This window comes from Sparus aurata, chromosome 10, assembly GCF_900880675.1.
Source record: "Sparus aurata chromosome 10, fSpaAur1.1, whole genome shotgun sequence".
In the NCBI taxonomy this organism is placed as follows: Eukaryota; Metazoa; Chordata; class Actinopteri; order Spariformes; family Sparidae; genus Sparus; species Sparus aurata.
The window spans coordinates 18443157-18459980 of NC_044196.1; the positions used below are offsets into that span (position 1 = coordinate 18443157).

Consider the following 16824-nt stretch of genomic DNA (forward strand, 5'->3'; position numbering starts at 1 on the left):
TTACGTTTTTACTTTTCCATCCACTACATTTATCTGACAGCTGTAGTTGGCGGTTACTTTTCGTATTCAGGTTTTTACATCTGATCAGTTTATAAAATATGTCACATTGTTATAAACTCCTCAGAGGCAGTTAAAATCATCACAACTTGTGAGTACTTTTAACATTTGTGTGATGTATCAATAATTTATGATCAAATACATAATGTAAATATGATAATACTGAATACTTTTATGTCATTGAGCTGAATTAAACATTAATGCCAATAAAGTTCATTTGAGTTTGATATTTAAAGTTCATATGGTCGATAACAATACTTTAAATGGACTTTTCCCTATAACCAATTATTTTCTATTGTGTGCTATTTTATTTCATATCTGTAAATCATCTGAATACTTTTTCCACCACAGTAATTTGTTTGTAGTGATTCCACCAGTGAATAACCAATGAGCTGCGAAAATAAAACAGCTCAAGTAGAAATAATGTATTCAAAACCAAGAGCATGTGTGTATTTAATTTTATTCGACAGGAAAAGAAATTTTGTTTTGTCAGGAGAATAAACAGATGATCAATACAACGCTGACTGAACAAGTAAATGTGAAAAAGACATAACAGGGATCAAAATACACAGTCACAGTGAGATAACATTAAAGTAGCTGAAGCAAAAATTATTCTTGATGAAAACAGGTAAATCTTTCTGTTGTGGAAAAAGGGAAATACATCTCATGTTGTGTGGGCTGAGTATCTGTGTGAGTATTAACAATAGTGATGTCTGGCATTTTACAGCAAAAGACAACATAAAAAGGTGTGTTTGTGTTTCTTGAGATCACAGTATTGAATTAACACAATCATCTGTGCTGCCACACAGGTATGGAGGTCTGTCTTGGTGCTACACCAGAGGAACAAACTCTGAACCATGTGCCTGGGTTTAGTTTCTGGCACTCTTCAGTTGTCTTCAGACACACAAAACAAAACTCCACTTTACACTGCCTACAGACAACGTTTTTACATAACGTCCCATCATGTCCTACCAGCATACCACAGGTGGGACAGGCCCGAGTGGAGGGACATTTTAAAGGACATCCTCTGGCATCCATCACACCTTTGAGGACGACATCTCCACAGGTCTTTAATATTCCCAATGGACTCTGGCAGCCGTCATTGTCACAATAGTCTGTACATAGAACCGGACCTTTCCATTCCCTCAAACACTGCCAGCAGAAAATGTATGTGTTTTTTCTTTTAGCTGTGCACACCTTGCATATGACACTGAGATCATCGAGATCAGTTCTCATCACGCGAGACTTGCAGCCAGGACACTGTGAAGTTAAAAGAAAGACAGAGAGATGAAATTTTGATATTCAGCCTTGTATTTGCATGATCAACATTTTTCTAAGGACACTTCGCAAAGAGTGTACTTTGCTCAAGTTATGTACTTACTTCTTTGACCTTCAGGTTTGGGGCAGCATTAACAAATGTCTTCTTCTCAAATTCTTCCACTTCTTCAGGAGTCAGAAGAGCCATTTTACGAACCTCCTCGAAGGACCACTCAGCATCACAGTGACCACACACAAATCTCCACTTGCCCTAAGTTTTTAAAAAGAAAAGAAACATTTGCATGTATCAATTTTAATTGCTTGTATGATTCACTATTAAGGGACACCCATTTCAAGTTCAGAGTTACATCCTAAGACATGAAGGTAAATTCACTGTTTTTCTCACTGCTGAAAGAAAACTTCTTTTTCTTCTTCAGAAAAGTGGCAAACATTTGTTCAAACATGAAATTACTATATAATATACGTACCCGCCCCCTATTTATTTTGTCATTGCATTTTAGTCATAAAAGATAATTAAATGTCGTCATGAAGCAGTGTTAGGGAGATGTAAACTATGTGTAGTTGAACTACACAGCTTAACTACAATTTGCTGTAACTTTTTTGTCGGCTATTATATTTTGTTTCACATACACTATGTTGATTTATTTAACACGGAGTTCAAGTGTATAATGAGTATAAGTAGTTGCTAAAGCTCCGTTTTTTTTAGCAGTAGTTTGACAAACTACATTTCTCCAGGGGTAGAAATGTAGTTTCAACTACAGTTTTACAAGTTACGCTTGCAAAGTAGTACACTGTCATTAAGGTGTAAACATCATACCTGGTCCAACAACCTGCGACACCAGTCGGTCAGAGACATCGGAGTGACGGCATGACCACAGGACATCTTTGCCCTGAGAGACTTGTAGTCGTTACACAAAACTGTGAGACACAAACAAAGTAGAAGCAGTGTTATGGGCTTTCAGCTTTAATTAGCCTAAAGACTAAAGAAAGTCAGGTATAAAACCTATAGCCTATAGGCTACGGTTTAGACTATAACTCCTGTGCAGTCCATTCATTTTTGTTTGTGCTTCGTAGGCATTGGTTACTTACAGTCCATTTCATCTTCTCCATTTACAAATGTCAGCGTGCGGTCCTGAGGGTCATAACACTTCTCGGAGGGTTTGATCTGTTTAGTTTTCAAATTGCTCCTCTGTTGTCTGGAGTTGTTGCTCTGTTCAGTTGTCAGATTGCTCCTCTGTTGTCTGGAGTTGTTGCTCTGTTCAGTTGTCAAATTGCTCCTCTGTTGTCTGGAGTTGCTGCTCTGTTCAGTTGTCAAATTGCTCCTCTGTTGTCCGGAGTTCTTTCTCCGTTTCGCCGTACATATGTTGCCCATCTTGACTACATATGATATAAATATAAACGTGTTCCCTCAAACTTTATAGGAGCTCTGCGGGGTTTCTTCCCCACGTTACCACGAAGTCACGTGGTTAGCAGTGGTCCAACAAGTGACGCAGTTGCAAATACTGTATGAACGAACAAGCATCAAGAAGAACACTCTGCTCAGTCCTCACTGAACGGACTCACCTGCAAGATGGTAATCCAGCTGAATGTACAATTAGCCGAAGGAAAGGAAAAGATCATCAAAGTGTGCGACAATGAAGAGCAGATGAAGAAGATCACTGTGGTACAATTAAAACGGATAATTAAAAAAACGCTCACGACTGGTATGTATATATATATATATATATATATTTTTTTTTTAAACAGCCTTAAGGAAATGTTGGTGCCACTTGTTCGTGTGTAAGCAGGACATTTAACTTAAACATTAAGAAGAAGGGTCCCTGATGTTAGACAATGATGAAGCGCATGATCGTTGACTCAGTACCACTGCAGGAAAGCAGTTCACTTTAGGATTCTGCAGAATCGTCGGATATCAAAGCTTTCCTGAGAATACCAGCTCAGCTATTTACTATTTATTTCTATTAATTTCTGTTTTCAGATGACGACTTGCAGCTTGTCTACGGAATTAATCGACTGGTGGAAGGGGACCTTCTGGTATCCTATAAAATCAGGCACATGTCCGTCATTCATGTAATAATGAGAGTGCACGGAGCCATCTGATGAAGAACAGCAGCTTTCATCGTGCTACAGTGAAACCAATATGAGACAAATATTTACAAGCTCACTTAAAGAAAGTAACATTACAAAGTACAAATGAATCTGCGATCATCCGCCACCAGCACTATGACACCTGGTGCTGAAAGTATATCACCTGTGTTAACAAAGAGTGAACAGTGTTCATCTTACTGCACCTGTAGAAAGTCTAACAGCAGATAAATAATTTAACAACAGAGCATTGTTAACATAGGCCCACTCGATTCATGTTTGGAACAAACAGGAGTTTCACAAACATCTGCCATTGCGGAGGTTCCCATACTTTGGGTTGATTCACATACGTGCACAGTGCTCAAATGCAGGCAATAGGCATGTTCCTCATTGCTGTGATATGATTCACAACCAGCCAGGACTATGCTTACAAATTTGTAAATTACAAAATGATTAAATATTTTTTGTCAAGTTCTGTGATTGTGATCAGACATTCCTCTTTGTAATGTCTTCTTTGGTTTTGTGTGATGTTTATGTTTTAATTCATAAAGTATAACTCATCATTCTGATTTGATAATGTGTGATATTAGCTGTAACGTTATGAAAATAAATACAACACCAAGCTGCGCCTGTTTTCATTTGAGTGTAACATTGTGCCAATTTATTTTTCCTACAACAATGTGAGAAGTGAAAATTCAGCAGTGACTGCCGCTTAAAATGTTATTCTCATATGCACAAGATGTGGGCTCACCCTTCAAACAAGAAATGAGCCCTGTTTCAGGAATTTCAGAACTTTTGCAAGTGCAGCCTTGTGTGGTGTTACACTGAAATTGTAATGTTAGATAGGAAGTGGTTGAATGCTAACATTTGTTTTTGTCAAACAGAAGTTAACTGGTAATCAAATATGTTGTTTTACCTTGAAATAGACTTTAATTATGCATTGTCTTTTAAATGGCTGACCAATCAGGAAGAGGTGAAATGATAATTGTTATGTCATTATAAAGTAATTGTCAATGATTTGTCAGATTTGTGACGTTTATAGGACCACAAGTACAGCAGTGAGAGATTGGAGCCTCCCAGCCTGAGCGTGATGTCAGAAAATGGCTGTCATTATAACATTTTACTGCTTCCTGGTTGGTCACTGACCAATGGTCAGCCATAGAAAAAACAATGAAAAGTGAAAATCTGGAGGGACAGCCTTATTTTAGGGTAAAACAATAAATTTGATATCCCATTATTTTCTGTTAGTCTAAAGCTAACATTATTATTCATCCACTTCCTAACGTTACAATTACAGTCTAACATCATACAAGGAAATGTGTGAATTAAGTCTCAAATATCAAATATCAGACACATTTGTTGCCTGATAGTAAAATGTGATCACACAGTTATGTAAGCTAAGAAGTGGTAGAATGCTAACCTTAGCTGATTGGTTATCAAATATGTTATTTCAATTTGAGATATATGTCCTGATGCCCCTCCAGATATTGATAATCCATTAAATCTTTCAGTTGCTCACTAATCAGGACACAGTGAAATGATAATAATTAGTCAGAATCTACTATACCTCAGTGGTTTCAAGTCAGTATTTTGCACTGAGGGGTCACTCATCCTCCCTCTTCACTGTGTGTCTCTGCAGAGCGGACTGAAGGACTGCCATCGGGGCTGTCCTACCACTGCTCCACCACCCGGCCTGTCCACTCTTAGGAACGAGCCCAGAGACGCTGTAGCTGCGAAAGCCACAGTGTCCCTGTGTTTACCAGGGCGGCAATGGCTCACAGTCCACTGCATCAGCTGCACTGCTGGCTGTTTGTTTTAAACAACTACAAGAAAATCACAAGCACAACTCATTGACACTAGACAGCCACTGCACATACAGTTTGAAAGTAATAACTTGTCAGTTACACTGACAAATATATTCACTAACCAGGTAGTCCATGGGGCAAGAGGGAAGGAGATCAGTGGGACCCACGGCCCAGCCAAGTGCCTGTTTGGCTGTTCTCCTGGGGTGACCAGGTAGTCTGATGTAAAACCTGGGTGAGGTAGGGAGCTCAGTGGGCCACAATGAATTTACTGTTTAATCAGACTACAAATGAGTCAACAATTTTATATTCCAACTTTATATTTAGTGGCTATGTGGTGTTAGTAGGTTGAAGTTGTGTTTTATGAGGGATGGATGTTAAAAAAAATCGAGACCAGTATTGATCAATTCAATACATATACATTGTAATTGAAATATAATTTGAGTTACATACAACACTTAATATAAAACCATGACAAAATTTAGGTTTCAATGCATGGGAATTAAATGCAATGAAAATATCATTGCATAATTTCCCTTGATATATTGCAATCGTAACATCACTCTTAGACATTTAATTTGGGAGGAGATTTTATTTAGTGCCTTACAGTATAATTCACTGCCATTTTTATGTAAGAGGCTATTTAATCTCTTACCAATTAGTCATTGAATGAATTTACATAATCCACCTTTTTAATATATTCAAATCTGTGATTTGGGATACCTCGTCTGGATGAAATTGGAAAATGTAGGCCTACCTATCATTTTTCTCATGATATAACCAGATAAGAATTGAGAAGAAGTTTCAATTCACCTATATCGAGAGTTTATTTTTGTTATATTTCAAATAACAGGCGCAATTTCAGTACAAGCAAACATAGGCCTAACATGTTAATCCACAATATGCCCTTCAAAATAATAAAGAAAATACTACATGTATAATTCTTGTTTGAAACAAATAAATAAGAGGTATTTCTCATGAATGGTCATTAAAACGTGATAAATTAGGTATTCCTGAAACATTTAATAATAATTGCTAAACACAAAACTCTCATACATACAATTCCATTGCCCCTATGCTGTCTTTCATCACGGCGGACCTGATTGTTAAGCTGACTGTCTATTCATAAGTGCTGCGGTACACTCAATTACATTTTAATGTATAAGCCTAATCTCTACTGTTTCTATCTGAATTGTTTTGGAATCACGACAGTCTGTCAGTAGAAGGGGCTCAGCTGTTCAGTTAAGATGAACCAATTTAAGGCTAATTATACATGAAGGTATGCAGATTTGTTTCACATAGTTACAAGATCATAATCACGAGATACAGAATAATTTTGCAAAATGACTCGACTTATTATCAGTTCTGGATTTTGCTACGTTTCAGCATGTATGACTAAGTGACATTACTGACTGCATTTCAGCATAACGTAACACAATAGACAACACAGCAAAACAAAAACCAGTCAATATGAGCTGTGGTAGAATACTTCTAATATTTGATAATGTGACATGTAAATCTAACTGAATCAGGGTTAAGTCCTCTTTGGGTGAGCGAAAGGAACAACAGTGACCTTCATATCCTCCTTGATGTGTGAGGAAGTTCAGACTGTCCAGTTATAAAGATTTACACAACTTTAGGTTATATGTAGGCCTATTTGTTGCACTATGCAGGACAAAACTGGTTCTGTTTGGTGCAATAAAGATAAGATGAGTTGTAAAAACATCTATATCTATTTATGATTCTATTCAAAAAGATAACATTTTGCTGATCCACCTTCTACTTGGTCACTTCTCTACAAGGAAAGACAATCATTTACAGAACACCTTGTTTCTCCATAATAGTGATAAGAGTGGAGTGGAGTTCTTTAAGAGTTATCTATAGCCTGTGTCCCAGAGGATTAATACTATATTATTAATCAGGACACAGTGAAATGATAATAATTAGGCAGATTACATTTTACCTGAGTGGTTTCAAGTCAGTAGTTTGTACTGAGGGGTCACTCATCCTCCCTCTTCACTGTGTGTCTCTGCAGAGAAGACTGAAGGCCACTGCTCCACCACCCGGCCTGTCCACTCTATGGAATGAGCCCAGAGACGCTGCAGCTGCGAAAGCCACAGTTTCCCTGTGTTTACAAGGGCAGCTATGGCTCACAGTCCACTGCAAGAAAATCACAAGCACAACTCATTGACACTAGACAGCTGCTGCACATACAGTTAGATAATAATAACTTGTCAGTTACACTGACAAATATTTTCACTACCCAGGTAGTCCATGGGGCAAGAGGGAAGGAGATCAGTGGGATCCATGGCCCAGCCAACGGCCTGTTTGGCTGTTCTCCAGGGGTGACCTGGTAGTCTGATGTAAAACCTGGGCGAGGTAGGAAGCTCAGTGGGCCACAATGAATGTATTGTTCAATCTACAATGAGTCAACAATTACTTACCTAACATGTTATTTTCCAACTTTGCATTTAGTGGCTATCTGGTGTTAGTAGGTTGAAGTTGTGTTTTATGAGGGATGGATGTAAAAAAAAAAAAAGAAAACCAGTATTGATCAGTTCAATACATATACACATCAATTAAATGTATATAATCAAAATTTAGGTTTCAATGCATTGGAATTAAATGCAATGTAAGTATCATTGCATAATTTCCGTTGATATATTGCAATCGTAACATCACTCTTTAGACATTTAATCTAGGAGGAGATTTTATTAAGTGCCTTGCAGTATAGTTCACTGCCATTTTATGTAAGAAGCTATTTAAGCTCTTACCAATTATCATTGAATGAATTTACATAATCCACCTTTTTAAAGGGGACATATTATGCAAAACCAACTTTTTAAGGAGGAGGGGTTAAATGACACTAGAGTCGAAGATGCTTCTGTTAATGTTGTAGAACAGCCGAAAGACTCCAGTGAACAATATCTGGATGAAGAGACAAAGACAGAGAAGGAGGAACAAAGAGGTAAAAAGAGGAACATGTGTCCTACTGTCTGCAATTTATATCAAGAGAATCAGTGTGTCTATGGCAGTAGACAAAAATGACCACTTTCCCCAACTCTGTGCGTGATTTATTTCATATACCGTCATTAGATAAATAATGGAAAAATACAATGATTACATGCCAAATTAAGTTTACAAACAGTACTAACGTTTTAATGGTGTAATGACACTGTGTTTTTTCTGTATTCTAAGTGAATCCAACACAGAGACCTCATCATGGCCTGTACAATCAGGGAGCCACATGTTACCTCAACAGTGTCCTGCAGGTTCTTTTCATGACGACTGAGATCCACGACAGGTTTGAACCCGCTGTTTTTATCTGTACAAGTACAAGGAGATCAATTAGAATGTAAAATGATAACAAGCAACACTGTATAATAAGATGATTCATTTGAATGTATAAGGGTGTTTCAAAATTGCAAAACTCTGTTGCTGAACACATCAAAGCAGTAAACAGTCACTGTTCACTGAGAAGCTGCTGTCTTCCTAAAGGTTGAATCAACAACCAGATCAAGAGCTGAGACAAATCTTTATGGAACTGAAGAGAAAAACATGTAGAACAGAAAACATCACAAAGAGTTTGAAGATTGAAATTGGAAAGTTGGACAGTCATAAGGTGCTGAGAAGAAAATTAATACATCAGATTCATTGAATGTTTCCTTCTGCAGTTCATGAACAACGTGATGCAGCTGAATGCCTTCAGGAGATTTTACATCATATCAGTCCAGAGGCCTCTGAGGTGAGCACTTATTAAATCTACAATGTTATTTACAGGAAAACAAATCAGAATGCTCTGTTGAAAATGACATTTTTTTTTCTCATGGTTTTCCGAGGACAGCTGAGAGACACAACAAAGTGCTCCAAAGGCCACATCATCAATGAAGAGACAAATCCATTCTGCACTCTCCCTCTGTCACTGAAACATACTCCTGATACAACCTACAGTGTGGTGAGCAGACAGAGTTCACTGTTCTTGTTCAGTATCTTAATGTGATGTGAGCATGCTGAGCTAATATGCAATTTATAACATTTTCCACAGGAGGGCAGCTTTGAAAGGACTTTCCAAATAAAAACTTACTCTTGTGACAATATGGTGTACTGCAACGACTGTAAACAGAAAACAGAAGCAACAAGTGTGAGTTTTGACCTGAAAATGAAAACACAAACAATATACAGGTCAATTTTAATACTGGAATCAAATAAAAAATATTCTGTGTTAAAGGGTATAGTGTGTGATGATGTTTTTTGTGTTATTTAGAGATGTGAGATGGTGGAACCTTCTCAGATCTTGATTCTTCTCCTCAAGAGATTTGACTTTGACTACAACACCAGGTCACATTTCAAATCAGACTGCTGTGTGGAAGTGCCATGTGAATTACAGCTGAAGGCACGGATAAGTCATTTTCATTTAATTTGAATTGTCTTAGTTGCTTTTAAAATCATTTCATGTTCCTCATGTTTCTTCATTGTAGGACAAGACATACAAACTGTATGGGATGGTGAATCACATGGGCAGTCTAAGAGGTGGACATTACACAGCCACCGTCCTGTCTGAGGACAACACCTGGTATGAGTGTAATGATTCTCATGTCAGCAAGGTGAGGATGATTTAACTTAATCTGTTCCATTAAGACGTTACACATTTAAAACACATCAACAGAAAGATCAACATTAAAAACAAATTTGATGACATTGGTTTGCTTTTGTTGAACCGTGCAGGTTAATCACCAGCTATTTGCAGAGGACAGGACTTTCAGGTATATTTTAAGAAATGCTTTTTGATTTTACGAAGAGCACAAAGAACCCAAAATAAAAGTGAAATAAATACTGATGATGAAGAAACTACACAGATGAGACAAAGTGCAGAGGATGAGGGACAGATGAAAAAAGATAGGAAGGAAGAGACACCTCAGGCTAGAGGAGAGGAGGGTGATGAAGAAAATGTAGAGACTGACACATCAATTAATAATCATACAACAGTGAGTGAAGTGAAAAGCAGTGAATATGATGAGGCATGGGAAAATAAAGACAGCAACACACAAGAAAACAGCAAATTTTAGGTGTTCCAGGAAACTAGACTATAAGAGGCTTCTGAAAATGTTGGAGAACAGCCGAAAGATAATAATAAAAAATAAAAAAAACCCTTCCCATCGGGCCTAGGGAGGTCAGGAGAGATAGTAGCATTGGAGACTTCCCTCTCCTTTTTACGTTTACACACACACGCGCGCACACACACACTTTTTTTACACTGCCTTTTTAATGTCACACATAGCGTCGTTCCTGTCATGTCTCTCACTTGTCTGGTGTTGCATCACATTACAAAACAGATAATTTAAGAGATTACACAAAGGTGATAGTTGTGACCTTCAGGGTTGCATCTTAGTCTTGTATTTTAAATAACTTTTGAAAATCCACTTTTTTAAACAGCTTTTCAGTGTTTTTATATTTGTATCTGTGTTTTGAAAGGTGCTATGTTAATAAAGTTTGTTGTCATTATAGGAAGTCTTTTTTTCTGTGATTTCTTGGCAGATCTATGGATTTCTATCCACAATGATATCCTCAGAAAGTCACATTAATTCCAAGATATGTGCATCATGTTTTAATGTGTTCAGACTAGAAGACAATTTTCATTAATCGTGACAAACAGGAGTTTAACAGATTTTTTAAGTAGGATACCTCAACTGCCTCGATGGGATTATGTGTTTCACTGGCAACCTGAAGCTCAGTGGACCTTTCCACTGCTTCTGACACGGCCAGCAGAACTGGTGGATAAAACAATTACAATTTACAGTTAATTAAACTTTATTTAACAGTTATATAACTGTTAACAAGCAATGTAATGGTTTATCAACTATATAGAAGCATAGTATTTATTGGAAAGTTGCAATTGATTTTCATAATACTTTTCAAATGGCTAATAAATACTGTGTAGTTCATTTATAAACATTATTCGGATGAGGTTCAACTAATGTTTTTTACAATTGCTTAATAAATGTTTTATAAACCATGGTATTGTTTCTTAACAGTAAAATTACTTAAATATAAGTAATCATTTTCTTTGATTTTCTTTCTAAGGGCGAGTGTGGATTTGTCTGTGTGGACTACATGGTGAGAGGTCCTTCAAGGTGGTTTATGTAATGGCTCTTCTGACTCCTGAAGAAGTGGAAGAATTCAAGAATAGAAATATTCAGTGATGATGCCAGCAGTTACTATGACGTCAAAGTAGTAAGTATAAGTTTTAGAAATCATAATGACTTGTTTAAAATATTCAGCAAGCAAGAGAATTTAAAACACCTTTATTTTTCATGTGACTTCTCTTCATAGTTTCCTGGTTACAGGTCTCGTGTGGTGAGAACTGAACTCACCAACACGTGTACGTAGCGGTCAGTAAATCAGTGTGCATTTATGTTCTCAATGTCACGTTTGGCCTTTATTGCAGGGCGATTACAGAATGATCATTAATAAATTTGGCTCCAGTGAACACCTGTTCACCTGTCCTAAATCAAAGGGCAAACCACGCTTACAGATCACATCACACTATCAGACATCCGATTATCATAATCCTCATAATAACACCAACTAAACAGAAACCTCAACACAGTACATTCCAACACATGATCAGCATAATTTACAGCAGAAAATGCATGATGTCGCAACATAATTGTGAATCAATAAGGCAAATCTGTAAAATGGCTTCAACAGAGTGTTCAGTGCAGAGCCTGCGCAGCTGACAAAAACAGGCCTTATGTATTCTGCTAGCAGTGTTTGAAGGAAGGGAAAGGTCCGCATCCTCGTTCAGCCCTGCCAGAGCCTGCTGGAAATGTTGTGGACCTGTTCTGATTTCGTCTTTGAGGATGTGGAGTGGGTCAATGGCTGCCCCTCCATCCGAGCCTGTCCCCAGAGTAGTAGACCACAGTGAAATATATTTGGCAAGCTATGTGTGCCTAAACTCCCAAAAATGTTTAAACATTTCCATACATTTTCTTTTTGAAAAATTGTATAATTCTGGATTATTGTACATAACTATTACAACAAAGCTGGTTTAAGATGGCCTTACACAGGGCACCATTGCTGTAATCTATGGTCGGGCAAGTGTGGTTATTAGAAATGAATAATTAATGATGGTAGTTTTAAAAATTAGATTGATAAAAACATTATACAATTATTAATCATATAAAACAGGGTACCACTGTGGAATCAGGGAACAACACCCATCCCATAACAGTCTCAAAACAAGGGTTTACTTTAAATGTAAATATTTGTTACATAAGAATTAAAGGAACAGTAACAGGAAATTAATTCAAGCACTGACCATCACAACAAGCATTTACCACAAAACATATGCTCAAAATAATCACAGAAAACTGCTCTGTACTATATAACAGAATGTATTAATGTTAGCAAATTGATCAAATCAATCATAAAAAAATCAATAATACAACTACAGCAGCTAAACTATGAAATTACACATTAAGACAAATTCAAGCATGCAGTGTGTGTGTGTGTGTGTGTGTGTGTGTGTCAGAGAGGAAGGATAGAGAGCCAAGATGTCAATCTTAAAGAAAGAGCACCATCTCTTGGAAGATGACATCACAGAGTGTTCAAGCCTGCGGGAACACAGCTGGACACCAAACTCAGAATGAACCCAGCCGTCGAGAGTAAGGAGGTGAATTACGTAGGTAACAGGTGTTTTCTTAACTGTAAAGGTCATAATGAAGTCTCTCGGGCTGAGTCACAAGAGAGAAAAAAACAAAGTCATTACACCACCTTCTTTCATTTATAAATGTCAGATTATGACAAGAATGTGAAGTTTGAAGTCATGATCTGTGTTTCTAACACACATAAACAGTCAATTCATTTTATAATGTCAACATTTTATGCACCCTCATCTACTCCAGCCTGGCTGAATACCTCATTCCCACAAATTATCCATCACTGTGAAATCTGTCTGCATACAAAGCTTATGTTTTCTTTTATTTGCAGGGACTGCAAGACATTACACTAATGCTTACACTGAAATGAGCAAATGTCCATACTGAATGTCACAACCAAACTTAGAACCTTCTTTTATGCTGTCTAAAGTCCAAGAGGTGGCGCTGCACATCCACGTGTTTATACTGACTTCTCAGATCAACCTGACACCACAGGAAACAGTTAGATATCAAACAAAATTTCAGAAAGAACAATATGATCTTTGCTAATTGCATAAGAAGTAAAGCCAATGGATGACAGTGGATAATTGGTTTTAACCTAGTTTGGTTGTGCTTTAATTTGATTTTGAATTTCAAATTTTATTTTAGTGGCATTTAATTAGTAAATTTACATGTTTATGATTCCAGTTTGTATGCATGTTGGTTAGAAGTGATAACATGTAACTAATTACATTTACTCAAGTACTCTGTAACATTAATGTCTACATAAGTAAGACTGTTCTTATTACCACACTGTTGGTTACTATCATTTGGTTCAAAGTCTAAATTAGTCGTTCTGTCCGTTGTGTAGCTTTTATATTGTCGCACTCACAACTGTATGCGTCTGAATAAGCTCACAGTGAACTAATGAGCTGTTCAATAGCATACTTCAGTCCAGGCGAAACTTGAAAATGGTTGTGTTTTTAATCATTTGCTGCATGAAGTAGCAAAATGTGTTATATAGGCACAGTAAATTTCCTACAGCAAAGATCGACCAAGGACATACGCAATGGCAGCAGCAATATTAATTAACAACAACAACAACAACAACAACAACAGTTTTGCATTTTGTAAACCCCTTACAATAGACATTTGTGCGACAGTTCCGTAGATTATTGTGGCTCGTCTCATTGTCCTGAACTAACTCATAGCTTTGCCAAAGTAAATATGGAGTCAGACCCGTTTTATTTTTACGGTCCCTGCTGCAAAATCTTTAATCACATGACTTCGTGGAATACCTGAACACCTCATTGTCATAGGCGAGGTAGTCACCAGTCTGTCATCTTTCATCTGATTGCAAACATGCTTAATCGACATGGGAGGCAAATTGTCAACCAAAGGGAAGAAGAAGAAACAGAGAAAAATAAAAACAACCAGTGAGCCTAATGACTCCCAGGAACCGCGATATGAAGAGAGTTTTGAGGAAAGCAACAGTTCAACAAGTGACGAGGAGAAGTGTTACGACCCCGGAGACCCCACGCTTCAATTTGTAGATGGAGAAGATGAAATAGATTGTAAGTCGCCAAATCTGACAAGTTTTACTACCTAAAACTGCAATGTAGCCTAATTATAACCTGCAACTGAATATTAAGTCCTTTTAAAACCTACAACACTGCACTTATCTACTTGTGTGTCTCACAGTTTTGGGTAACGACTACAAGTCTCTCAGAGCAAAGATGTCCTGCGGTCATGCCGTCACTCCGATGTCTCTGACCGACTGGTGCGGCTGGTTGTTGGAACAGGTATGATGTTTACACCTTCAACATTTTATGGACTCAATTATATGACAAAATGTGTAGCATAACATTGTAATTGTAATAAAAACAAATGATTCCACTATTTTAATGTGAGTCATCAACTGATAGAAGAAACAAGTTTCATTTAGCATTGAGAAAAATATTAAGTATGGTTAAATACAAAACTCTTGTCTGGGCAGATATGCTGTGAACTTGACCTTGTTGTTGGTTAAGAGCAATAAACCAGAACAGCAATAGTTGCAGCTGCTGAAGAATTTGCTAATATTTTCTTTTTCAGATTTTAAAGTTTTACTTTGATTTTCTTTTTAAGGGTGAATGCAGATTTGAGTGTGGTAACTGTGATCGTGAGTGGTCCTTTGAGGAAGTTTGTAAAATGGCTCTTCTGAATCCTGAAGAAGTGGAAGAATTTGAGAAGAAAATATTCATTAATGCTGCCAAGGATTTCTTGGACATCAAAGAAGTAAGTATCTTCTATTTTAAGAATTGGAATTTAAGAATTCAAATTTCCTTGTTAACAATAAATAGTTGTGCATGCGACTACAACATGGAATTTAAAAACATCTTATTCATTATTCTCTTCACAGTGTCCTGGTTGCAAGTCTCGTGTTGTCAGAAATGACCTCAACAATCTAAATGTAGAGTGCACAGAGTGCACAGCTAGCAAGAGAAGGACTTATAGATTCTGCTGGCAGTGTTTGAGGGAATGGAAAGGTCCGGCTCCTCGCTCAGACCGCTGTGACAATGACGGCTGCCCAGATCCCTTGGAGATATTGAAAAACTGTCCAGATATTGTCTTCGAGGATGTGAAGGGGGTCAACGGCTGTCCCTGCATCCGTGCCTGTCCAACTTGTGGTATGCTGATGGAGCATAACAAAACTCAATGTAAAAGCATGATCTGTCATCGGTGTAGGGTGAAATTTTGTTTTGTGTGTCTGAAGAACACTAAAGAGTGTCTGAAAATAAATCCGTACAGTCTTTGCCCAACTGGTGTAGCACCCAGACAGACCTCCATACCTGTGTGGGAGAGGACATAATTCTATTTATTTTACCCTGTGAACTAATCAAAATACAACTTCCTTTCTTTTTCTTTTTTGAGTTTTTTTGAAAAAGTTCCTCATGATGTCACTCATCATAACTGTTATTACTCAGACAGAAGCTCAACCCAACCAACTTTTAATAACAGATTCTGAGATATTTTTGCACTGATATCCTTCTTTGTAAAACTGAAACACTGACATCAAGTATTTCTACTTCAGAGTTTTAATTTGAATTTTAAATGTAATCTTATTATTCAAATTTTTTGGTTGATTTTTTTTTCCAAACCTGACGTTGATGTTTTTACTGTAAAAAGAAATAAAAACTAAAGAAACATTGTTGGTTTGTATCTCCATGTGCAGAACAAGATGATTGGAGGTTGTTTAACTTTTATAGTTACTGGGTTCCTATTCCATTATCTGGACATGTCACAGAAGATGGAGTAATGCCTTTCGCATCAATCAATGGTTCAAATCTTATGTGAATTTATGTCAAAGCAAACTATATTGCATAAACTATGTGATACATCTGTGTAATTACTTTGCAATAAATGTCCAGGGGACACTGTATTGTCATGATTACAATCACCCTCTTTAGACTGTCTTTCCTCAGCAGACTTCATTAATGGATGCTCATTTATGGACACCCACCCTATATGTCACTTGTGCTTCAGTGTAACCACATGTTAACAGTATTGAAAGCATATGAAAGTCTCCCTGGTAACAGCGTTCAACCAGCAGAGCAGCTCCTTTAAATGCAAGCTTATGTCTGTGTGCACAACCTTTGTTCATCCAAGGAAGTGAATACATATAAGATAACACAAGATAAAACTCTAGATATGGATCCAAGCTCTTCAAACAGGATTATTGAGAGTTCAGCTCTCTTTCATGTTTTATAGTCCTGCATGCTTGTCTGCACGTACACTTTATTGCCAGGAATGACAAGGTTATGTCAGAGGAGTTTTATGACTTTATGGATCATAATTTGGTAATATATCAAATTCAGGACAGCTCCTTTGAATGTTTAAACGTCCAACGTGGTGGTCAGCATGTACACTGTGCTGCCAGGAATGACAAGGTCATGTCGGAGGTATTTTAACGACTTCATGTATCA

At 37.3% G+C, this 16824-nt stretch overlaps 3 protein-coding genes and 1 long non-coding RNA gene across 5 annotated transcripts in view; 3 read left to right on the forward strand and 1 right to left on the reverse strand.

Annotated features, from left to right (window-relative positions):
- LOC115590542 (uncharacterized) overlaps window positions 1–16824 on the forward strand; it is a 518602-nt gene that overhangs the window by 15407 nt on the left and 486371 nt on the right. The gene's annotated exons all lie outside the window — the stretch shown is intronic.
- LOC115590556 (E3 ubiquitin-protein ligase arih1l-like) lies at window positions 501–2825 on the reverse strand. 2 transcript variants are annotated; one of them, XM_030431955.1, is made up of 5 exons: window positions 2658–2722; window positions 2425–2612; window positions 2153–2253; window positions 1439–1585; window positions 501–1317 (listed from the first exon to the last, which is right to left on the reverse strand). In XM_030431955.1, exons 1-5 carry the CDS (start codon window positions 2705–2707, stop codon window positions 847–849), a joined length of 957 nt encoding a protein of 318 aa, XP_030287815.1. In that variant the 5' UTR covers window positions 2708–2722; the 3' UTR covers window positions 501–846. The 2 variants fall into 2 exon arrangements, with proteins under 2 accessions (XP_030287815.1, XP_030287814.1); XM_030431954.1 differs by having other exon boundaries at window positions 2425–2825.
- Window positions 2768–4046, forward strand: LOC115590574 (uncharacterized). Its single transcript, XR_003985776.1, has 2 exons — window positions 2768–3038; window positions 3314–4046. It is a non-coding gene; the product is annotated as an uncharacterized LOC115590574 (long non-coding RNA).
- LOC115590559 (probable E3 ubiquitin-protein ligase RNF144A) lies at window positions 12917–16047 on the forward strand. The gene is made up of 4 exons (XM_030431959.1): window positions 12917–14433; window positions 14561–14661; window positions 14987–15136; window positions 15261–16047. Exons 1-4 carry the CDS (start codon window positions 14235–14237, stop codon window positions 15708–15710), a joined length of 900 nt encoding a protein of 299 aa, XP_030287819.1. The 5' UTR covers window positions 12917–14234; the 3' UTR covers window positions 15711–16047.

What these genes read in the sequence shown, in the direction of transcription:
- LOC115590556 (XM_030431954.1), bottom strand. Translation starts at nt 2,707, where the DNA reads ATGGGCAACATATGTACGGCGAAACGGAGAAAGAACTCCGGACAACAG. An exon ending in TGGAGAAGATGAAATGGACT is followed by an intron (nt 2,254 to 2,424) that starts GTAAGTAACCAA and finishes TGTGTCTCACAG; the next exon opens with TTTTGTGTAACGACTACAAG. An exon ending in GTCGCAGGTTGTTGGACCAG is followed by an intron (nt 1,586 to 2,152) that starts GTATGATGTTTA and finishes TTAAAAACTTAG; the next exon opens with GGCAAGTGGAGATTTGTGTG.
- LOC115590559 (XM_030431959.1), top strand. Translation starts at nt 14,235, where the DNA reads ATGGGAGGCAAATTGTCAACCAAAGGGAAGAAGAAGAAACAGAGAAAA. An exon ending in GCGGCTGGTTGTTGGAACAG is followed by an intron (nt 14,662 to 14,986) that starts GTATGATGTTTA and finishes TTTCTTTTTAAG; the next exon opens with GGTGAATGCAGATTTGAGTG. An exon ending in ATTTCTTGGACATCAAAGAA is followed by an intron (nt 15,137 to 15,260) that starts GTAAGTATCTTC and finishes TTCTCTTCACAG; the next exon opens with TGTCCTGGTTGCAAGTCTCG.